The 24,796-nt window shown below is 39.4% G+C and overlaps 1 protein-coding gene across 3 annotated transcripts in view; it reads right to left on the bottom strand.

The window, feature by feature from the left end:
• LOC119736875 (apoptosis-stimulating of p53 protein 1-like) overlaps window positions 1-18,748 on the bottom strand; it is a 58,608-nt gene extending 39,860 nt beyond the window's left edge. The window contains exons 1-3 of one of the 3 annotated variants that reach the window (XM_038210906.1): window positions 18,623-18,748; window positions 11,070-11,217; window positions 3,616-3,747 (exon numbers count right to left, since the gene is read on the bottom strand). In XM_038210906.1, the coding sequence (XP_038066834.1) occupies window positions 3,616-3,747; window positions 11,070-11,217 (280 nt within the window). In that variant the 5' untranslated portion in view covers window positions 18,623-18,748. Of the gene's footprint in view, window positions 1-3,615; window positions 3,748-11,069; window positions 11,218-16,183; window positions 16,375-18,622 lie in introns of those variants that run through there. The other 2 variants (XM_038210898.1, XM_038210889.1) reach the window with 2 other exon arrangements.
• Between the last annotated feature and the right edge of the window lie 6,048 nt (window positions 18,749-24,796).

Raw genomic sequence — 24,796 nt, 5'->3', positions numbered from 1 at the left:
ATTTTCCAATTCTTATTTCGTTCATAGAGAAATTATGTAAAATGTGTAGAATCTCTGTATACATTATTGAATATCATGACTTCTTTTTGTCATGCAGCATTAGGCCTAATTTGTTGTTTTTGACATAGAAAAGTGTGAAATTACCGGTACAAGTATTTTTTTTGGCCAGCATTTTTTTGAGTGATTTTTTTCTCTAAACTTTGATGTACATGTATGCTGATTACAGATGCTGGAAATGCTTACAATTGCTTCTACTGAATGACTGTTTCTGACAGTTGATATTTTCACCAGTAAACAGATAGATCTAGAAAATCTGTCCGTGGCAAAAAAAAATCCTCACTGCCGTGAGTACACGGCACGTGTACAATTGCACGCATGTACAATGTACATACATGTACGTACGTGTACACGTACATGTATACATGACACTTTAACCCTAACCGCCCTGATCCTCAAAAATCCTTTTTGCAAATTGGAGGAATTTGCAGGATTGAGGTTACATGGCCAAAGTGCGTTGCTGATTTCGGAGTACACACTGTGTCAAGGTCTTGGGCCGGACCTTGTGTTGTTTATGCTCAGCCGTGCATAAATTTAGTCCTTGATTATACACGTACTTGACATCCTCCGCACTGCTCCAGGATGTCACTGCCTCTGCCTCAGCCTATTGACAGTCATAGCCGGAGGATTTTGCAGGATTCAGGCAGTGGTTAACCCTCCATGGACCATATTCAAGAAACAACGGAGGAATTTGCAGGATTGAGGCTATATGCTATTTTTCCATGAGGCCAATTGGAGGATTTTGCAGGATTGAGGCTACATCCTAGCAAAAAGGCCTAGGGAGTTAGGGTTAAGGGTGGCATGGGTGGCTAGTGCGTCAAGTGCTCGCCTCTCAACACTGTGGCCCGGGTTCGATTCCAGCTTGGATCACATGTGAGTAGAGTTGTTCGTTGATTCTCTCGGACTGTGCCACAAGGGTTTTTCTCCGGGCTCTTCAGTTTTCCTCCTTTTGATCTCGGGCTGTGCTCTGTGGTCAGACATGGGTTGTATGGCAGCAGCCTAAGGCGTCTTTACGTTTTATAATGTACATGTAAGATCTTCCTTACCGATGAGTGTACAAATTCTCACAGATTCTGACCCATTCCGCAATACCATTGAAGAAAGACTCCAAGCTGTATATCCAGTTTATTTATTGATCCAAACAGTAAACGACTAAAAACGATTAAAACGGCTAAAAACGATTACATGTAAAACGGCTAAAAACGATTAAAACGGCTAAAAACTATTAAAACGACTAAAAACGATTAAAACGGCTAAAAACCGATGCACACCCTTGTACATGCCTATCGCTGGACCATGTTGTAGCCGGGTCCTTCGTAATTCAGCTTCTCAGCTGCGAGTAAGGACGTTTACATGTAAGCTTCCTCCCCCAAATGTGTGGAAAGTGTACAATGTACGTGTACTTAATGTATAAGCCAGCCAAATACTATAGGCTAGCCATCCTGGGCCCCATCAACCAAGATTACAATTCTTGCGCCAAGGCCTTTGTTATTAAGAGAAACCCTGGGGTTTAAACCAAGTGCTGTACCGCTTTTCAACAACAGCTCACGCTATCAATACTAGCGACTTATAATCCCCAACCAAAAAGCCAGACACCTTTCTTTTCCTGGTCCTCATGTGGCACACATGACAGTCTCAGGTAAAGCCACAAAATGTACGTCCCTGGTGCATTTGGTAATTTTTTGTCATATTGCATTACGGGTATCACAGCGCTACATCAACTTTACACCCAGCCACTGCTTCCATGGAATAAAAAAGAAAGTCCCCTCCCCCCAGGACATCTGTGGGTTATCAGGTGTGACTTTTGTTTACATGGACAAAGGATGTGTAATAATGATATAAGCTACAGCGCAATAACCTCAGCGAATCTTTGTCCCCCCCCCCCCCTTCCCCGTTATTTCCCCTGAGGCTGTGACTTTAAATGTTGCAGGAATCGACCAACAAAGCCCCACACCAGACAGTCTCTTTATTATTAACAAGGAAGCAGGAAGCAAACAGTTCTCTGACACTTGAAACCGTATACGATTACGTTTTTTTGTGTTGTCACACTATGTTAATGCGGTGTTCAAATTCCCAATTTTACCTTGGATAATTCATGAAACTCTGAGAAGACAAACATTCAATGTACGTGTAGGTGATGTACCAGTAATTAATAACTAACAAAATTGTTGATTTTAAATATCAAAACAGAAATCCCACAGGTTGAAACTGTGATCAGTCCTAAGACATCTTCAGGCCATTCACCGTGTACGTATTTGTCTAACGGAAGTGTTTTGAAGTCAAACTCATCTTAAATTAAGTGTATTCTAAGTTAATAGGGAGGTTTCGCAAGCGAACAGATACGCTTACACTTACGTTTAGCTATCCATATCCGTTTTTTACTTACGTGTAGCAAGCGAGATATGCGTGTCGTCTGCATGTATGACGTCATACGCCACTCACTATCGGCTAAACGTGCAGGATAGCTAAACGTAAGTGTAAGCGTATCAGTTCGCTTGCGAAACGTCCCTAATAACGAATTTGACACTCTTTGTGTGTTCACTTTGTCTCCAGGAGCATTATTTGTGTCTGATTTCAAGATCTGGAAACTGTCAGTCCCACACTACATTTTCATGTAATCTCAAATAAAATGTAGTCAATTTTGGGTTTGGGGAATGTCATGAAATGCTCTCACCAAGTTTTGTCTCAGAACTTCAAAATTGATCTGAAGCACACTTTTTTTGAGTGAAAATCTTCGGCAGTGGAGGATATTAGCAGTTGAGCTGTTGGCACTGCTTGCTGCTTCATGAAAAATTACATGATGCTCACCTACGGTTTTGGAGAGACAGACTGTTTTAGGGAAAGGCAACATGTCTCCATTCTGCTTAAATCGCTCATTCATATTGTTCAAATTCCAAAGATTTCACGATTAGGCCAAAAAAAAATAATATTCGGTCTCTGGTCAGACCAAAGTTCCGGAATTGACGCGGCCACGCGGCTTTTTTTTTTTTTGGCTTTTTTTTTTTTTTCTTCAAGCTTGGATTGTACAGACAAGGTGGGTACTATTTTGCTTTTTTGGTGTCCTCATGTACATTGGTGTCCTCCATAATTTGCCTTGGTGCTTTCGATCATTTGCCTTGGTGCAATTTCCCATTCCTTGGTGCTCTTTGGTAAAAAAAAATTAAGGAGGTGCGGAAATAGAGGGCGCCGTTTGGAGCTACCGCGGAACATTTTGGAAAAAAAAAAGATCGACGCGCATGATTAAAATCGACGCGCGCGCTGACCAGAGACCGACTTATTTTTTTTTTTTGGCCTTACTGTCCAATTATTGAATGACAGCCCCTTTTGAATGACAGTCCCCTTGAAAAAAGTTTTAGTGCACAGGTACGTACACATTTACAATGTACGTACCTGTACTTCATGTTTGACAACTTCTCACGCATCGGGTAGCCCAGTCACAGCGGCATGTTGGTAAGTTCATGGACATGTAAGGAAGTGATTTTCCTCCCCGTTAAATTGACTTTAAGAGAAAAAAAAGAAGAAAAAAAGAGAAAGAAAGAAAATGGAGTAGATGCCCACCTTGATGGTCCCGGCTGGAGACCTCCTCTACCTTGGCACTCTGGTGACGCAAGTAGAATTTCACCTCGTTGTTGTGGACGCCCCACTGCCGGAGAATGTCAAAGATGCGCTCCTCGGAATGAATGGGCCGCTCTGTGGAGGGAAAGGAGAAGTGCAAAGCAGGGGTTCAGTGAGTTGCTTGGCACTGAACTGACGTACTGACGGCATTCTTGTACAAGACGTGGGAATGAGCAATAAAGCAAGGGAACAGCGTGTTATTAAGTTTTAAAATTTGATTTTCCTTTTAATTTCAAAGCGTGAAACGAGCAACTTGTGGTCCTGACAAATTTCTGTACCTACTGCAGAATATTTTTCAAGGATGCAGAAAGAATGGTTTTTTTTTTTTTGGAGTTACCGTAATTGACAAAAACAAATGAGCAAACCCTGCTCAACCAACCCCCTAAAAAAGCATGCTATTCTAATTATTTCTCTGAACTGATGTGTATAATGAAATTCTTGTAAAGAATTGACAATGAATAAAGTACATGTAAGAGTCTACGACAGCAGCTTGCAATGTTTCTTTTTTATTAATTGCTCTTCCTTCCAAAAAACCATGAAGTGAACAACATGTGTTCGTGACAAATTACTATAGAGCAGACATTTTTTGAGGTTGTGACAAGAATGTTTTGGCGGTATTTAAAATTGGCAGAAAAACCCTACCTGACGGAGGAAGCTGAAACTTCGCTTACATATTCCTTGTGTCCAGAATTGTGCATGCGCTGGGTTTAGAAAAGGCAATTACATGTATGTCCGTGGGTGGCGTGTTTACCGAAAATAACCTGCAAGTTCTACGCTTTCACTGAAAACATTTTCAGTACGAACTCCCCGCGTGAAGACGTACACGCGCATGCCGTTTGCTGCCGCTTGCTGCCACTAACTGCCGCTTGCTGCCGTGGCGGCAGCATGCTACATGTAGCACCGCGTTCCCACTTGAATTCGGAAAAGGTGGATCAAGATCCAGCATTTTGGTGTGATCGTTATCTTACCGCAACGAAACCGCAAGTCGCGTTTCCACTTATGCTTGATCCACCTTTTCGTACGGAAATGTTGGGTCCGTAAGGTCACTGAGTTCGGAATTACGCGCGCTCTGTGGGAGTGCCATTGTTGCATGGTTGCATGCTAGGCCAGGATGGGTCAGTTTTCAAATAGCACTATCAGAATTCACCGACAAAAATTACGCGAATTCACCAACATAAATCACGGATCCGTAGAGGATCCGTGCGTGCATAAATTAACAGGTGAAATCCAACAGAGCCGCTCATTGTGTGACATCACGGCAGAAACCAATGCATCGATAAGTGATTCCCTGGTTCTGAAGCTTCTCATTGGTTAGAAACGGTCACAAGATGTACTACGACATCAATTTCCAATTTTCTATAATCAATACTTCAGATTTGTCACCTCCGTACGTACCGCGTTATCGGCACTATTCTCATCGCATACTCGTAAGCTTTTCCATGATTCTGTGCCAAAGTGAAGTCTTTTGGTGAGTGCGGACTCGGAGTCATTTATGGATGGAAAAATAAGTACAATTTCAGGAATGAAAAAGGTTTAGTAATGGACGAACACGCAACAAAAATAAGGCCTATAGTGCAGTTTAGGATACCACGTGCGCTTTTGCATGCGCAGTGCTAGCCCGTAGTTCAGCGGTTGTTTATTGTGCATGTTGTATACGCTGGAAATGTTCACATGAGCTACACGCCTGAAAACGTGTTTCTTCGTTCATGAGACCGCAACATTTTCGCGCCACTCGTGCACCGGGCGGATGTTAACAGGTCAAATTGCCGGATCAGATCCACCTTTTGCGTTCCCATCTGATCGTGATCCGGCAATTGCCGGATCTGATCCACCAATTGGGGGATCTGTATCCTGGTCCAGAGGTGGATCAGAAAAGGTGGATCTGATCCTGATCCACCTTATAACGGTTAGCGTTCCCACTACACACAATTGCCGGATCTGATCCACCAATTGGGGGATCTGATCCGGCAATTTGGCAAAAGGTGGATCAGATCCCCCAATTGGTGGATCAAGTGGGAACGGGGTCTAGGTGTGCATGCATGCGCGCGCGTTATCTTCATCACAGGGGGTTCATACTGAAAATGTTTTTAACGAAAGCGTGGGATGGCGCTTTATTTTCGGTAAATACGTCGCCCACGGACATACCGGTATATGTCTTTTCTAAATCCAGCGCATGCACAATTCTGGACACAAGGAATATGTAAGCGAAATTTCAGCTTCTTCCATCAGGTAAAAACATGCAAAAAAATGTGTTATAATTTTTTTCGCTATGGCAGGAGAGATTCCTACCCTGGACTCAGTTGCGTGCACGCAACGGAGTCCAACCTGGGCTAGGTACAAGTACTTGTACGCTTTACCAGTGGCATGTGCATGTACCGTACATGTACATGTAGCACTTTCATGCTGCCCTTGTGAACAGAGTCAAATTTCTACAAACACCTAGTAATGAAAACACAATCCCATTCCCAACCTGATTTAATTTAATTCCTTTGTCCTTCGGGTTTCTCCAAGGGTTCTCACAGTCACACACAGAGGCAGAAATCAAAGTCAACCAGGAAACAGTACACCAAAAGTTTGCGTAAACATTTGTACTCATGCTACAAATCAGTTGATGCTAAAGTACATTGGGTAAAAGTAAAATGTGAATGCAAGGATTTGAATTGAATGTATCAAATTTTGAAAGGAAACGTAAAATGCATACAAGGCAAAAAACAGCCTGCAGACTGGACCGTGTTGTTAACAAGATCCAATTTCACATTCTCCTACATTTGTGGAAAGCTGCAATCTGAGCCACAGATAACCTTGCAAGTGACACCCCCATTGTCAAGTTGACCACACTGATAAGAAACGGTTGGGAAGGGCTAATGTTTTGGAATTCCAAGTACAATAAAAAAAACATACGGAACTGTGAACAATCTGGAAAAGTAGTAAGTATTGGACCAAGTCCGCCAAAATCCATCACTGACCCTGCTTCACATAATGCTTCAGGACCAAATTCACTGAAATCTATTGAAATCCACCACAAGACCACTACTACTATTGTAGGTGGATTTTACATGCATTTACATGTAAAATGGCTGTCCACAACAATGTGGAATTTGACAATTAAACCTCTAACCTTTTTCGAATAAAAATCACCTCACAGACATTTTTTGTCATCTTCTTGAGACGTCGCACATTTCTGAATATTTTTTCATTTACAATGCTATTTATATATTCGGTGGATGATTGAAAATTGAAAAAGTTCAGACGAAAAAGCAAAAGAATTTTTTTACAATTTGCAGGAATTAACATCTAAAGGTCAAACTGCTATAAATGTACCAGACAGAGATTACTAGGGAAGGCATAAACAATCTTGAAACTTGGGATTCCAATGGAGTAAGATCAAAATTAATGGTATACCGCTGGCATACCGCTGGTAAGCCAATGAGGCAGGAATGTGCTAAATTTGATAAAGTTACCATGGTGTTGACATTCTTGTCCTATCAAGTGACACAGGGAGTCCAAAAATACCCCCTATATTTGACAACATTAAAGAACATAATCTCCAATGTCATTCCTTACTGTAAATTGCTTGGAAATTCTGCAGCTTTGGGCGCCTCTTAGTTCAGTAGGCCCTATACATGTATGTGCAAATCCAAATTTATAAACAGTTGGCAGGAACTAACATCCCAACAAATTTATGTACCATGGAGGTTGGAAAAGAAGTCAACAACAAACAGCCAAGTACAATGTACATGTTAACATTTATCTTGGTTTATTTTACTAAGCTTGTTAAGCATGGTTAAAGTTACTGGTTAGATTTATTAAGACTTCACCACTACCATCTTATTCTTAGATGTACTTTCCTGTGTACAATTTCCTAAAAAAATAAAGACCACTGCTTCACCTTTAAAAGAAAAGCATGTATACATACATGTACGTGTACAAAAGCTGGTTGGACTACGTAACTTACCGAAGTGTGAACAGGTAAATGTACCATGAATGTACAAGATTTTATCCAAGCATCTTCCCGGTAAATGCTCTCTTGAAAAAACTCCCAGGCTCCACAAACATCGTTTACGTGCATACATGTATGCCAACAAACTTGTACCGGTATCTATAGAAAGAAATCCCTCTCACTTTTGCTAGTGCTAAGCTGATTTGTGTTTCCTCAGTGAAAGATCCCATGGCCACATTCTCAGCAATACCTTTCATCCAACCCTTTTTCCACAAAGAGGACATCACAAGGCGTTTCTATTCAACAACACCATGGGGGACATAAAAGGGAGTGCACTGTGACAAATTGGGTAAAACAGAGATTGTGGTGTTTTTTTTAAATAGCAAGTCAAAAGGTTTAAATCCGCATACATACATGTAGGTCTGCTGCCAGATTATCTTGTTTGCACTGCCTTCTATGGTTCTGCCTTTTTATCACAACATTTTATAAATGCTTCATAAAAACGATGTCCAGAGATTCCAAACATGCTGACAAATTCACGGTAACTAAATGTGTGTACTAAACTACACACATGCACACCTGGACTTGAACACTTCCTGGTAAAATTCAAAAGCTTTGAAAATGTTCAAAGTTGTACAAAAAAACCCTGCAATGTCACTGTGTACATGTATTTTTTGTATGAATACATTTACATTGTATGTGTACAGGATAAACTTTATGAACTGTATTTTCAGGGAAAGTAACAGTCTATGGTACAGTATACAAAGCAGGAACTTTATACATGTACAACGTGTAAAAGAAATACAATATTTTGACTGACGGTGAGAAATCCAGGCAGGCATATATGAATTTATTTACACTGAGTCCTTACTATAAACCGTCTGTATCACTGTCATAACAAAGGGCTGCCCAGTGCCCAGACGTGTCAAATTTGGAGAGAGAAAAAGACCAATGGTGAATGTTTTACTAACACTTGTAAACACGGAATGTGCAAACAGAGTTGGCGTGCAAAAATACGATTTGTTCCCACGTACCACTAGATGTGAGTCCTGCTGGTTCAATGTGTAGCCCATTCCAAAATAATGGAAAAAATAACCAGCTGGACATAGAATTTCAATGTACACATTTGAACACGTACATGAATGTCAAAGCACATCATTAATTCTAACGCCATCAAAACAACCAACCCAATCCAGCAGAATTATGGGCTTGTAAAACATGTGTGAAATCTGCTCACTGTAATAACACCAAATAGCAAGAACAAAGGCCATTTTGTTCCCTGCTTGGGTCAATGATATTGGTGGGTATTTAAACCCCCCCCCCCAAAAAAAGGGTATTGTTCATTATTGTGTATCATAACCTCAGGGTTCTTACTTGTACTGAGTAATTCATTTGTTCCTCCAGTCAGGGGTGTTTTCTTTTGGTTAGAGTACGGGTACTTCTTTTTAAAGCTATAGTCCATCATTTGCAGCCATCCGAAAAGTAACTGGCGTAATTATTGTTGAAAAACAAACTTGGTTGAAAGATAGTAAGGGGACTAAACTCCCTGTGAAATTATTCTTTCTGGGAAGCTGTCATTTTGAAGTAATCAACGAAAGAAGGCCTTTCCAACGATGCGTCTTAAGACGCACTGAAGGAAAATTTAAATTAGTAGTTTGTTTTGTTATTCGGTGAAGCGGGCACAAGCATTGGCACGACGCACACGGTTGCTATAATTCGTCAGATCAGTGCGCGACATCGTGTATAGCTGCAATCGGCTCAGTGAGAACGTGTCTCAGACGCTGAATTCAAGCCCAATTCAAAACATGATTCAGCAAATTTTGATTTGAAATTGAGATCCTAGAATGCTGTTTTCTCGGAATATACAGCTGAAGCTGAGCTGAAACTTTATCAGGTTAGTTGTTCAGTATCCTTCATTAGATTTTGAACACTTTTGTTGCTTCAAACAAATAAAATGCACAAATTACAAATGATGGACTACCGGTATCTTTAAGGTAACTTTTTTTTACCACCGCTAGATACAAATGTAGCTAGCAAGTCGAATTCCATGCAGTTACTGTCAGAACAGATCAATAACAAGCACCAGACCCTGGTGGAGCACTGTCCACTCATCCCAATTTGATCTTCTTTCCTGGGATGAATTCTTCGAATTGATATTTTTAAAATCCCTCCTCCCCCCCCCAAGTTTTGACCAAACGGTTTGTAAATTTCAGGGGAAAATTACAGAAGAAAATCCTGCAAAAGAAGACCCCCACATTCCACTAAGTTTCCAGACACTACAAAATCTCTCAGGGATTGACTGATGATAATCCCGCAAATATGTTAATCCGGACTTTAAAGGGCTGAGCTGTTAATCTTGAGCAGTGACAGAATAAAATTCCATCCCTTGGAGAGAAAAATAAAGACAGGAATGAGGAAGTACAGATTCACTGAAACTGTCTCATTCTTGGCACTGGGAAAAAAAGACAAGGAAGAGAAAACTGGGCGGTAAGGTGCTTTTTTTTTTTTTTTTATTTCTAATCCACAATGGACCATTTTCATTTGGCACTTAGCCCCCGCCCACCTTTGGTTAGTGTATACTTTCCTCACACAGTTTACGACTGCATTTGACCAAGCTTCTGTGATCACCTGACCAAAAGTTGTGATCTTATTGGTCAAGGTGCACCGTTTGACTGACAGGCCTGTCCAAATGTTACTGAAGGCATGTAATTCACATACATTGTACACTTTGGGCACTAACATTTGTTGAAGCTGCATTTTCATTGTTTTTGCTAAGCCATGCATAAATATAGGCCTGGATTATGCTTGAAATCCTCCGTACTGCTCCAGGATGTCACTGGCCAAGACTCAACTGCTACAGGATTTTGCAGGATTTTGCAGGATTTAGGCAGTGGTCACCCTCCACGGACCATATTCAAGAAATAATGGAGGAATTTGCAGGATGGAGGCTATTTTTCCATGAGGCTAATTAGAGGATTTTGAAGGATTGAGGCTACATCCTAGCAAAAAAGCCCAGGGAGTTATAGTTAAATAGAAATGTTTTTCAGCATTCTTAGCTCTCGCTTTTGATACAGTGTAATCCGGCAAACAAAATCAAAAGCCATTTTTTGAGATGTGCCACGCTCGCGCACATGCAGAGCGGGTTCTTAAAGACGAGGCTGTGGCACATTTTGGTAACATTTTTAGCCCGGATAGGAGTGCATGCATGCGCATGCCTGGTGCCGCTACGGAGCTTTCGTTGATTTAAGAAGTGTCTTAAATCAATATTTTAAAGAAACCACAAATGTAGTTTTTGCATTGTACATTTTGTATATTAAAGCAAATTTACTTTAATCAAAAGTTAATGTTTGTGAAAATGTAATTTTTGCTTTGTAGTCTTGAATGTTTGAGCCTCTAAAATGCTGTCGATACAGAACCCCTCAACTGCTTGAAAAAAAATATAGATATTGAGACTTACCACAGCCTCTCCACAGCTCAGCAAGGTGACAGTGTTCCTCTCCGACCTCCTTGCAGCAATCTACCACATCCCGGCACGTTGTGTCAGGAGTAATAGGCACCTCAGCGACCGCGTCCGGGTTGTTGCTCAGATAAACGTTAACAATCATCTGGAGAAAGAGAACGACAGGAGAACACGTGTGCTGCATGAATGACGGATCGCTGTATTCGGCCGTGCACTGCATATATTTGTGAGGAGTGCCGTCGTGTCACTCGGCCATGCCTTAATTGAGATCAATTACTGTTCAAATTCATGAGATCATCAATTTTATTTTTATACAAAAGAGCTAATGACCAAGGCATGGGTAAACACCGACTGATCTCATCAAATAATTGACATCATCTGGAATACTCTCTGGGCGAGTGTTTTGATATTAACTTGCTAATCAGATTACGGGGGATGTCCGCAATGTATCAATTATATTATTAATTCCATGTAAAGATGAAAGGCAAACACCAAAGTGTAAGGAAATGAGATGAGGTTAAGGATGGGCCGTTTGTTTTTCTAAACTGCTGGTGCACATGTATGGGCATCATGATTCAAATCTTAGGCATGAAGATCTGGACAGCTGCATTTGTCAAACGGGCAGCAATTTAAATACAGCATAAATTTCCGGTATTTTCTTAATATTAAATGCTTTTCAAAAGCATCACACGACATGTTATGACATACTTTACATCACAAAGATTTGTGATTGCAATCTGAAGTATTTATTTTTTTAACTTTGCATACATTTACATATATATAATATTTCATTTTTAATCTTTTTGAAATTGAAAATGAAACCTTTCGTTTGATATCCTAATAGAAACCAATTCAGCTAAATCAAATGACGGAGAGTACCGATATATCAAATTGAGTACATCCTATTATACAAATATTTTTGTCTGGAAGTGCAAACGAATACCCAAACCATGTTATCCGATTTGGTTTATGTTAAAATCCCTTTTAACACTAACACGACGTTAAATACAAATGTTTATTTCAAAATTTTGCGAAGTTCACGTTACTGTACATACACTTCGTTTAAAAAGTAAGACAACCATGAAAAACATCATTTTAATTTCAAGCCAACAGATGTTTGTACAAAATAAGTGTAAATAGATGTAAATCAGGATGCAGAAAGTAATGTGGGAAGAAACTGTCATTACAGGCCAAAATTACATACTGTATGCTGGTATAACATAAATGTGTTCATACCCAGTACATGTACCAGTACAGTTACATGTAAATTATATGATGATGTAAGCAACCTTGTAGCACTAGCAGTACTTACTATTTGTGTGGTTTAAAATTTAAATGTCAACAGAGTTGTTGATACGCACGACTGCACTTTGTACTGCCCTTCTAAATGGCAGCTCACCCACAAACTGCACAAACTGGTGGGTAACGCTTCGTACAACAGTGTGTGTAGACCATATGGGCCAGATTTTGAATGGCCGTGTTTACAATAAAGTATGCATACTGCTCGTATCCTTCTACACACACACGCCTGACTTCAATCTGAATGGAGCTAATTTTGCATATGAATGACGCGGAAATGAATGCCTTCTAGAATCTAGACCAAGGACTGAGACTGGTCAGGGAAATGAACATTTTTACCTTGCAGGGGAACTTTCAAAACCGAAACTGGTGTTTCGCATACAAAAACTGCATTCATGAACAAACACTGCAACGTATGAGCAGTACTTTATATTGAACAAATAGGCCAATAAATTCACGGAACTTACTCACAGAAAATGTATGATTTAGCCTGTTTCTTACCAGTAGCAAAAGTGGGGCAGATTGGGGAAATATTTGGAGGAATTGTGCCTTTGATGATACACTACATTTTTGTACAAGTATGGAATTTGGCACACAGTCAGAGTATGTCATGAGAAATGTAGGGCCATTGCAGATTTGTCCTTTAAAAAAATATACATGTAGGTACAGGATAACAAGCAATTTTCAAAATTTTCAAAATGGCTGCCATTGCTTGTTTATTCTACCAGTAGGCCTACCTATTTTTTTTTCAAAGGACACATCTGCAATGGCCCCAATAGCCAAATATCTTTCTCATGACATTCTCTGTTCCTTGCTCTATGCTCAGCTCCATGCTGGTACCGGTATCATCAAAGGTACAATCCCATCACCTACGTACATACATGTACATACCGGTACCTACCGGTACCGGTATATCTGCCGTACAAGACAGACTTCCTCCGTTATCAGAAAATTTAACCCGTTATCCGAAAACTTTTAACCCCTAACATATTCTATGAATTTGGAAGATGAACACTCATTTTTTGAGAAAAAAAATGTCACTAAAATCGATAGAGCTTATTTCCTGACTTTATAAACAATTTCCCATGTTTTGGCTGGATTTAAAAATAATTTTCCTGAACAATTAAATTAATAAAGCAACAAAATTTGAGGAGTTTTTTAAAACTAATTAAGGAACTTTGTGTAATAGATTGGTCCATCAGTCATGCGTGGCAACTGCATTTATTGCGATCAAATCCCAAAAAGGCTGAGCCAATAAATTGACCTACCAGTACATGTACATTTTTGTACACGTATGTTTACCGGTAGAAGTGAGCATGCAAGGATTTCTAACACTGCTACCACTATTTTTTTTTGTAGGAAAACTACTCACTTGTAGCTGTCTTGAAAGTGAAACAGACACTTAATTCACACCTCACTGCACATTAAACAACGTAGTTTTAGATCAACAAATAATTTCCAAACAGTCTCTCCTCAAATTTGCCAAGTGTCAATTTACAAGACAGCCACGCATGACTAGCGAAGTATGCCAAGCTGATATGGAATGTAATTGAATTACTCGGGGCTGGTTATCATTACAAAATAATCAAAGCCTTCCCAGTGTTTATTTACAGGAATTGCCAACTGTCTGCAGCAGCTACAGACATACTTTTCTTTTTATTCTAAGACAGCGATCATCACTGCCAGTGAGCCACTGCAAAATTATTTTTTCGAAAATGTCTTAAGAGATCTCCCAAAAGTTTTCTATTTAATACAAACAAAAAAAGTTTAAAATTTGACAACTACACTTAAAATTAACTGCTTCATAAATTGTACATAATGCATAGCATTAGGACAACTCCCCCCCCCCCCCGAAAATAATTATTGCGCCGTTACTGTGTAACACCCTAAAAATTATTGAATGATTGAAGGTATGTACAAAACTGTACATGTACAATGTAGACCTGTAGGTAACTTTTGCAATATTTGTCTATCAGTTTATTTAGGCCAATACATTTTTAATTTGTTAACTTCGGGACACCTTCAATGGCTTAATGTTAATTAACTTATTTTATTGTTTAATTAACCAATAAAATGAGTAACATACCCAACAAATTACGGAAGGATTTCCATATACGAAGTTCACTCAACACCCTGTGTACAAACCCTATGAGATTGGACTGAAAAATTCTAAGTGTTTTCTAAGAAAATGCTTGTATTTTCTCACTGCTCAAATTGATTTTGATGACATGAAATTGCTATCTGGGGGCTTGTTAGTCAATACAGAGGAAAATTAGTGAACTTCGTATATGGAAATCTTTCCCAAATTACAAAGGGAAGATTTTTTTTCTCAAATATACCTTAGTTTAAATGTTTGGCCCACTGACTAAACGAGGCAATAAAAACTGTGAGGTCGGCAATTTGGCTGCACAGGTGTATGTAGGTCAGGTAAAACACACAATTTACACATCATTGTCCATATCTTGGCACTTTTGTGCACAGCACCTGAAATTCTGAGGTGGACAACCAGTGAGCAGTGGGCAAAGCTGTCAAAGGGGTCACTGTGTTTATAACCATGACCCTATGGAGACCATAATGACCTAAACGAAGTTCATATACATGTAAATTTGCAAGTGCGGGCAAGGTCAGCACAGTTTTTTATTGACTAACTTTCCCTTTCCCCCCTTGTTTCATATGTACAAGATCGTACGCCATATTAATTGCACACGTAACAAGTTTAGCACTTTCACAAAATTGGAAGATTTTGATACATTAAAGCATGTTGGATCCAACAAGTATAAACTTCAAACTGTATACATTGTACATGTCTGTAAACTGTGTGGAACAATATGAATTTTTTTTCACAGTAACGATCATGTTTTAAAGTTTAATTCTGGGTTTAGCCAGCACAAGTTCATAAGCACTGCACTGCATAATCTGTGCTGTCTGTGCTGTGCTAAGACAAGTTCAATATTTTTTTTAATACTTTGCTAGCTTGAATGCACAACTAACTTCCCCTTTATACTAGTACAGCGTAGATGTCTGGCCAGTGTCAAAATTAAAGTCTGAATTTCTCCCCACACCTGCATGTAATAGTATTGTACACAAGTCCCAAGTAAAAGTTCAATTTAGACTGCAAAATCAGGTTGACAGGTCCACGTCCACCGTACCTAAACAAACATGCCAAAATCCAAATGTTTCAGTACAAAACAAGAACAGTAAAATTCAAAGGTATATACCTTGAAAAAAATTTTCAAAAAGGAAGTTTTTAAAAATTTTCCCCATAGTACCTAACGTAACTCACTGGGTACAATGTACTCGTGTCAAATCATTGACTTAATTCACAATAATCTAAATTTATTCTTAATTTTAAGGTAAAAATGAAATTCATGTAATCCTGTACAACTTATTCCTGTAAGTTGTTACAGGTAAACAAACATGCAGCTAGCACGTCACCTCTTTTCTTTGCCAAGCTTGGCTTAGTTTTAAGTGGTCCACAAAACAGAGACATTTCTTCACCACTACGACTACGACAGAAACGTTTCAAAACAATACACTACATTCAAACTACAAAGAAAAGAGACAAACTGAAATTGGTCCGACAAGGTACATGTACATGGAAGAAGGAAAATTAGGCCCCTATCTCCCATTTGCAAAGCGTGCAAATGTACAGAGTGCGAAGTTGACAGGGCAAAGCCACAGCACCACACGTACACTGCACACACACCGACCGCGTCACGTAACGTAACAACCACCGCCACAGGTTGAACGGTAACCACGAAGGACGCAAGGTCGCAAATAAAATACCGAATTTGAATCGAATTTCTGCCTACCTACCTGTGTACTTGGAAGGTGTGCCATTACTAGCGGCCATCTGCCACGCGTTCCATTTCACAATTTCAAGTGAATGTTTGTGTCAGACTGTTTCTTCCAGGAAATAAAACAGGGCAGAAAAAAATACGAGTGTAGCATTAGTTCCAATGTCCAAGCATTAATGCCGGTTTGCAAGCCGCTAGCCAAACTGCATCGATATAAAACACCGCAACTAATGGCTCGTGAAAATGTGGCTGGTAGGCGTCCTTTCTGTATACGATCAGCGTTGCGCGAGCAAACGAGTACCAGTGTTACTATCGGATTGTTCGCGTCGCAGGTTGTTCATGATCGAGCAGCGGCTTCAACGGTATGACCTATGCTTAGCTGTCATACCGTTATCACCACTTTGAAAATTAATGTTCTGATTTCAGGGCCGCTTGTTGAAGTCATTAAATAAAATAAAAGAAGTTTGTGTGGAAATCCCGCTTGAGTCAATTTCTCCGTCAAACTTCGGAAAGGGTAACCAAGGCCATTTTTTTTTTAAGGATGAGGGCGCTCTACCGTGCGTGCTCTTCAAAAAAGGGCATTTTTTTCCTCCTATAACGAATTTTCAATTTGTGCTATATAATTATAAATCATTATTTATTTCACTAAAAATAAAAGAATGTACACAAAACCTAGGACACGGTTTTGAAAACCAAAACACTTGCAGGGTGTTGGACACACAACGAAAAACTGCGGATTGTGGGTGTCTGCATCCCTCTAAAATCAGGGCTTTCAATTTTGCCCACACATATATGAACCCTCCCTGGCCCTGCAACACTGAGCCGAATTGTCTGGCAGCTTATAATTTGAATGTTGCGAAGAAAAACATTTAATAACTTGAAACGTCGTAAGATATTTTCTCGTTCGATATCTCATTCGAAAAGTGAATAACTTTTATATTGCCAGGAAAATAGCAACTACAAAAAGCTCGAAAATACGAAAGGGAACCCATCTTGTATGTACATTTTTTGAACTATGTTATCATTGTGTAAATCTATTGATTCATGTCTTTTTATGCCCAAAATGGGGTCGTTAAAGCGTTCTCGTTTGCTAAAGAACACAAGGATATTACTGCCAGTGTTGCATTATTGTCCAAGCGATGTTCCCGGCTGGTCCCTAGTAGTGTGTATCACCCGTTGTCCAACAAAGCTTTATGTGAGCAATGCATATTATTTTTATGCGACCTCGCGCACCAGCTAATCGGAGTCGACTTTAGAAACTGTGACGTCATTTCGATCAGAAATGTGGACCGAGCTGTTGATTGGTCAATTTGACTGACATGTTTTTCTAAAACCGTACAACGGGTTACGGAAGTTAAGACCCGATAGAAGGCGCCCGCTGAATGGTCCGAATCTAGACGCAGTCCGGATCTGCGCGATCATAGATATATAGATATAATTGTGTGCAAGAGACTAATCCATACCCCCCCCCCCCCCCCGATGGGGATTTAATCACCCCGAAAACGACATTGCCGTTCGAGGTGTAGGGATGCTGCTAGCAGTTGGCCCACTTCAAAATTCAGTCTCCGTCGTTAATCGGCTAGCTGCGGTGCGCGGACCACGCGTCGACCAGCACAGTAAGATCCGAAATGCGACAGCGCCGACAAGTCCTTAAAAATGGCTAAATAATTGAAAACGGGACATAAGCCGATTCGGCTGATGTTGATCTAATTATTCCAAATTTTGTGGATAGGTAGGTGGATATATACCCCCCCCCCTCACACACACACACACACACAAGCACAAACCATTTCCTGTGAGGGGGATAGAGACATGGCACTTTCGTGGTGCGACGCGTCGACGAGCCACTAGCCATTGCTAGCAGTGTTGGTGGGGGCGCCCTAACAGACCAACGGACAGATCATACATTCCATCGATTCTCGAAATCTTCAAAACTGACCGTTGGAAGTACTACATGTAGGATGATGTAGTGTGGAAAGTGATCCCTGTTTGTAATTGTACATCTTAAACCAAAATTCAACAACAATCTTAGTGGGTTTCATTAACACCAAGAAACATAGAAAGTAATAAGTTAATAGGCCGACGTAATAATTGTTCTGTACTTGTCTTATTTTTTCTCTCTCTTGAGTTTATGATCTGCCTGGGGCGTCAATACGGTAGATTGGTGTTGGAGATGACAACCCCCTCCCCCAACCTTCCGTCGGCAAATATGGCACAACGAATAGCGCCACCGGCCCGTAGGCCTACCTATTGTCCGAAAACGTTCAAAATCATCCGCATTGTACAGCCAGCTAGCTTCTCCCAATTTGTCAGATATCTTATTTATTCAAATCGTATACGTTTATGTACCTCCCCCCCCCCTTTCACCCACCCACACACACTTTTTTATTTTACTTTGCAGGAACCGACCGACCGGAGAAAATCAACGTACCTTACCGGGAAAAATCAACGTACCTTAGTGCAAGGAGTGGTCTGTCGGTATTATTTTTGTCGATGTCATGCATCCATTGAACTTGTTCTTCGGTGATGGAACCGTGATGCCCGTGGTTGTCCCTGCAGAAATATGAAGATCAGCTGTGGCAACAGTGGCATATCCTAAAAATTGGCGAAATAATTGAAGACAGAATCAATAAATCAAAAATGATTTGGCTGATGTCGATCCAAAAATTAAAAATTGCGTACAATTGAAATGCTCCACTTTATTAACTTCATTTTTTTATGAGTGATCTACAGACTGTGAATAATACAAATAACTATATGCTACAGATCGATAAATTAACTTTATTTCGGAATACATTACCACAGGTTTATTGAACTGTGTCTCCTCTGCGCCTGTGTGACGACTCTACAGGGTAAATCCCGGCGTTGGGGGTGGGTGGGGTGGGTGCCGGGTTGAGGGATATGTAACTCCCCCTCCCCCCCTCCCCCACCAATTATTTTTGTGCGGGGGTACAATATGGATACGGGGAAAGGGACAATGCAATTTGTCGTGCGCACACGAGTGAGCGAGTTCCAGACATCAAAGACTTCACCGCAGTAGATCCACCGAACCTTAACACTTGCCTCGTACTTGTCGTAGCCCAACTTGTGACTCTAAGCACCCGACTCTAAACCTGTCGTCTCGTAGGTGCAGGCCCGTGTCGCCGACTATAATTAGCTTCAGGCTGCCGTCTGTAACAAACATAATATGATAAATATTATTTTCAGTCTCACGTTAGAATAAAACTTTGTCACTAAATTCCATCTACGTGTATTGCCAATATATACGCACAACACGGAAATAGTCTATACTCTAAGCATTATCATCAAATAAATGCGAGAATCAACCATTATTTATAAATGTAGTACATTCAGATTCATCAAGAAATGTGGGCAAGTTCACTGCGTGCGTTAAATATAATAAAACCATCACCAAAGTTGTTTTTGCTCAAAACCAGATTTTATCAAATATTAAATAACAAACCCAATTAATTATGCAGAAATAAAAGATACTTACAGTTCGGGATTGGATGGTAAGTGCCATTTGTTTGCAACATTGGATGTTGTGGTCACGGTGATGCCAACTTTCAGCAAACGGTTCGCTTTTGCACTGCATGTATATTCTTGAAATAATGAATGGTTTAAAATTGGGACAAACAAAAGATGCTTAAATGTTCGGGTTGCCCGACGGTTGCCTATCGGCATGACGCCACCAAGGGCGGATCCAGAACCATTTTTTTTGGGGGGGGAGGGGGTTAGGAAAGAGGGCTCGATTATTTGTTTTTCCAAAAGGGGAAGGGGAATAAGTGCCATATATAAGTATAAGTGCTCTATTTCCACTTTAATATTAAAACTAAAAGGTATATGTAGCTGCATGGGCGTCGCCAGGATTTTTTTCCGGGGGGGGGGGGAGGGCAAAGCAAATTCCCCCCCCCCCCCCCAAATTCCTTAACTTTTTCATTATATTCTCAATTTATCATTTTTCCTGGCGTGATCAGGGGAGCATTTGCCCTACCCCCCCCCCCCCCCCCCCCATCAAATCAACGGCAACATGGCTTCGCACTTTTTTTTTTCTTTTTCTTTTTCGGGGGGGGGGGGGGGCAAGCGCCCGCCCCCCCCCCCCCTCGCGACGCCCATGTGTAGCTGAAATACGCAACATTGTTTTTGCGATTTCCTTAAAAAATCAGACGCCAATGGACGTCGCAGTGAACATGGTATAAGAGTCCTGCTTAGTCCTCTTGATAATTGTTTTCGCAATTTCCGGCGTCTTCCCGAGTCCTCTTGAAATCTTGATACATCCCAATCTTCCTGAGTTTTTTTAAATCTTGAAACGTCTTGAGTTTTCTTGAATCTACCTTGTAATCTTGTAATCCGGAAATCTTGAGATCTGGGTAAAGTATCTGGAACTCAACTCAATCTTGAGATTTCCTTAAAAGAGTGTTCCGGGTTCCTCTTAAAATATTGAAGCTTTTTGATTTGTCTTGAGTCTTCTTGAAAATTTAACATCTCGTGAGAATCTGTTATTGTATTCTTCAAATCTTGAAATCTTATAAAGTTTACAAACTGAAATCTACCTGAGTCATCTCGAGTTTTGCCGAATCTAGTCTCCTAGAGTGCTCTTGAAATCTTGAAACCTCAAGGGTCATCTTGTAAGTTTCAAACGTCTTGAGTTTTCCTTAATCGATCCTGAAATGTTCAAATCTGCAAATCCTGTTAATATCTCTTCAAATCATTTCCTGAAATCTACCTGAACCATCTTGAAATTTTGAAATCTTCTGAATATCATATCTTGAAATAAGCCTGAATTCTGTTCAGATTTCCCGAACTGAAATGTCCCAATTGGTCTGACATATTAAAGCTGCTTGAGTTTTCCTGAGGCCTCTTAATCCTTGAAACTTCTTGAGCCATTATTATATTTTGCAAAACCCCGAAAATCTTGAAACTTTGAAATATATTTAGTCCTGAAATCTACATAATATCAAAGTTTCCTCAGTTTATATGTTTATTCCTGATTCCTCTTCCAATCTTGAAACTTCCTCAGTCTTCCCGAGTGCGCTTGAAATCTTAAAATTCATCTTAAAATCTGCCAACTTGAAATTTTGTTATTTTATTATGAAATCAGCCTGAGTTCTGTTGAGATTCTTGGAGTCTGAGTTTCCTGATTCCTATGAAATATTGAAGGTTCTTGAGTTTTCCTGAGTTCCTCTTGAAAATTTCTTCTTTGAAATCGTAAAATCTCCAAATCTTGAAATCTTGTAAAATGTTCAATCCTTAAATATAACTTAATCTTCCTGAATTTTTCTGAGTCTATGAGAGTCTTCCTCAGTCTCTTGAAATCTTGAAACTTCCAATTTTTCTTCAGTCCTCCTGGATTTTCGATGTTTTATTCTGTCATCTTCAGATCATATAACTTGTTGGTTCTTTCAGAGTCCATTTGTAGATCTTGAAACTTTCTAGTTCATTCTGAGTTTGCTTGAAATCTTGAAACTTCATGGGTTTTTCTGAATCTTTCTTGAAATCTTGAAATCTTGAATCTTGAAATGGTGTTAATATTAAATCATGAATGCAGGCTGATTCTGTTGAGATTCATGGAGTCTGAGTATCCTGATTCCTATAAAATATTCAAGGTACTTGAGTTTTCCTGAGTCCTCTTGAAAACTTGAAACTTCCTGAGTATTTCTTCTATAAAATCTTCAAATCTGCAAATCGTGATATCTTGTTAATTTTCAATCCTAAAATATTCCCAAAACTTCTTGATTTTTTTGAGTCTATAAAGTCATCCTCAGTCCTTTTGACATCTCGAAACTTGCAGTGTTTTCTTCAGACCTCTTGAAACCTTGAAACTTGCAGTGTTTTATTTAGTCCTCTTGAAATCCTGATACATTTCTTGAGTTTATGTGAGCCCTCTTGAGATCTTGAACTTTTGGTTCCTCCTGAGTACTCTTGAAGATCTTACTTCATGAGTCTTCCTGAGTTTGCATGAAATCTTGAAATCTTTTTAATTTTCAATCCTTATATATTCCTGAATCTTCCTTTATTTTTCGGAGTCTATAAGAGTCATCCTCAGTGCTCTTGAGATCCTGAAACTGGCAGTGTTTTCTTCAGTGCTCGTAAAATCCTGAAACTTGCAGAGTTCGCTCTTGAAATCTTGATATTTCCCGAGTCTATGTGAGCCCTCTTGAGATCTTGAAATTTTCTGGACCTTCCTGATGAGTCCTCTTGAAGATCTTGAAACTTCATCAGTTTTCCTGAATCTTTCTGGAAATCTTGAATCTTCAAATGGTGTTAATATTAAATCATGAATACTGGCTGATTCTGTTGAGAGTCATGGAGTCTGAGTTTCCTGATTCCTATAAAATATTCAAGGTACTTGAGTTTTCCTGAGTCCTCTTGAAAACGTGAAACTTCCTGAGTATTTCTTCTTTAAAATCTTCAAATGTGCAAATCTTGATATCATTTTCAATCCTTTAATAATCCTGAATTTTCTGAGTCTATAGAGTCATCCTCAGTCTTCCGGAGATCTTGGAATTTGCAGTGTTTTGTTCTGCCCTCTTGAAATCTTGATACTTGCAGTGTTTTCTTTAGTCTTCTTGAAATCTTGATGACTTCATGAGTCTTCCTGAATTTGCTTGAAATATTAAAATCTTGTTAATTTTTAATTTTTTTAAAAATATTTCTGAATCTTCTTGAAGTTTTCCGAGTCTATAAGATTCATCCTCAGATCTCTTGACATCTTGAAACTTGCAGTGTTTTCTTCAGACCTCTTGAAATCTTGAAACTTGCAGTGTTTTCTTTAGTCCTCTTTAAATCCTGAAACATTTCCTGAGTCTATGTGAGCCCTCTTAAGATTTAGAAACTTGATGAGTCTTCCAGGGTTTGCTTGAAATTTTCAATCATGTTAGTTTTGAATCCTTAAATATTCCTGAATCTTCTTGAACTTTTGTGAGTCTATAATGGTCATCCTCAGTCCTCTTGAAATCTTGAAATTTGCAGTGTTTTCTTCAGACCTCTTGAAATCTTGCAACTTGCAGTGTTTTATTTAGTCGTCTTGAAATCCTGATACATTTCTTGAGTCTGTGTGAGCCCTCTTGAGATCTTAAAAATTTCTGGTTCTTCCCGAGTCCTCTTGAAGATCTTGAAACTTGATGAGTCTTCCTGAGTTTGATTGAAATCTTGAAATCTTGTTAATTTTCAATCCTTTTATATTCCTGAATCTTCCTGAATTTTTCGGAGACTACAAGAGTCATCCTCAGTGCTCTTGGGATCCTGAAACTGGTAGTGTTTTCCTCAGTGCTCGTAGAATCTTGAAACTTGCAGTATTCGCTGAGTCCTCTTGACATCTTGAAACTTTCTGGATCTTCCTGAGTCCTCTTGAAGATCTTAAAACTCCATCAGTTTTCCTGAATCTTTCTGGAAATCTTGAATCTTTAAATGGTGTTAATATTAAATCATGAATGCAGGCTGATTCTGTTGAGATTCATGGAGTCTGAGTTTCCTGATTCCTATAAAATATTCAAGAAACTTGAGTTTTCCTGAGTCCTCTTGAAAAAGTGAAACTTCCTGAGTATTTCTTCTTTAAAATCTTCAAATTAATATGCAAATCTTGATATCTTTTTCAATCCTTTAATATTCCTGAATCTTCTTGTTTTTTTTCTGAGTCTATAAAGTCATCCTCACTCCTCCTGAGATCTTGAAACTTGCAGTGTTTTGTTCAGTCCTCTTGAAATCTTGATCTTTCCTGAGTTTATGTGAGCCCTCTTGAAATCTTGAAACTTTTTGGTTCTTCCCGAGTCCTCTTAAAGATCTTGAAACTTGATGAGTCTTCCTGAGTTTGCTTAAAATCTTCAATCTTGTTAGTTTTGAATCCTTAAATATTCCTGAATCTTCTTGAATTTTTCTGAGTCTAGGAGAGTCATCCTCAGTCCTCTTGAAATCTTGAAACTTGCAGTGTTTTCTTCAGACCTCTTGAAATCTTGAAACTTGCAGTGTTTTATTTAGTCCACTTGAAATCCTGATACATTTCCTGAGTCCATGTAAGCCCTCTTGAGAACTGAAACAGTATGGTTCTTCCTGCGTCCTCTTAAAGATCACGAAACTTGATGAGTCTTCCTGAGTTTGTTTGAAATCTTAAAATGTTGTTAATTTTCCATCCTTCATTATTCCTGAATTTTCTTGAATCTTTTTAATCTATAAGAGACATTCTCAGTGCTCTTGAGATCTTGAAACTGGTAGTGTTTTCTTCCATTCTCGTGAAATCCTGAAAATTGCAGTGTTCCCTCAGTCTTCTTGAAATCTTGATATTTCTCGAGTCTCTGTGAGTCCTATTGAGATCTGGAAGCTTTCTGGTTCTTCCTTGAAGTTTGCTTGAAATCTTGAAATTTCATCAGTTTTCCTGAATCTTTCTGGAAATCTTGAATCTTGAAAAAGTGTTAATATTAAATCATGAATGCAGGCTGATTCTTTTGAGAGTCATGGAGTCTGAGTTTCCTGATTCCTATGAAATATTCAAGGTACTTGAGTTTTCCTGAGTCCTCTTGAAATCTTGAAACTTCCTGAGTATTTCTTCTTTGAAATCTTCAAATCTTGATATCTTGTTTATTTTGAATACATTTCCTGAGTCTATGTGAGCCCTCTTGAAATCTTGAAACT

The sequence above is a fragment of the Patiria miniata genome, unplaced genomic scaffold (assembly GCF_015706575.1).
Source record: "Patiria miniata isolate m_02_andy unplaced genomic scaffold, ASM1570657v1 HiC_scaffold_10, whole genome shotgun sequence".
NCBI lineage: Eukaryota > Metazoa > Echinodermata > Asteroidea > Valvatida > Asterinidae > Patiria > Patiria miniata.
The sequence above is the reverse complement of the archived record's forward strand: the minus strand, read 5'-3'. Positions and strand labels throughout refer to the sequence as shown.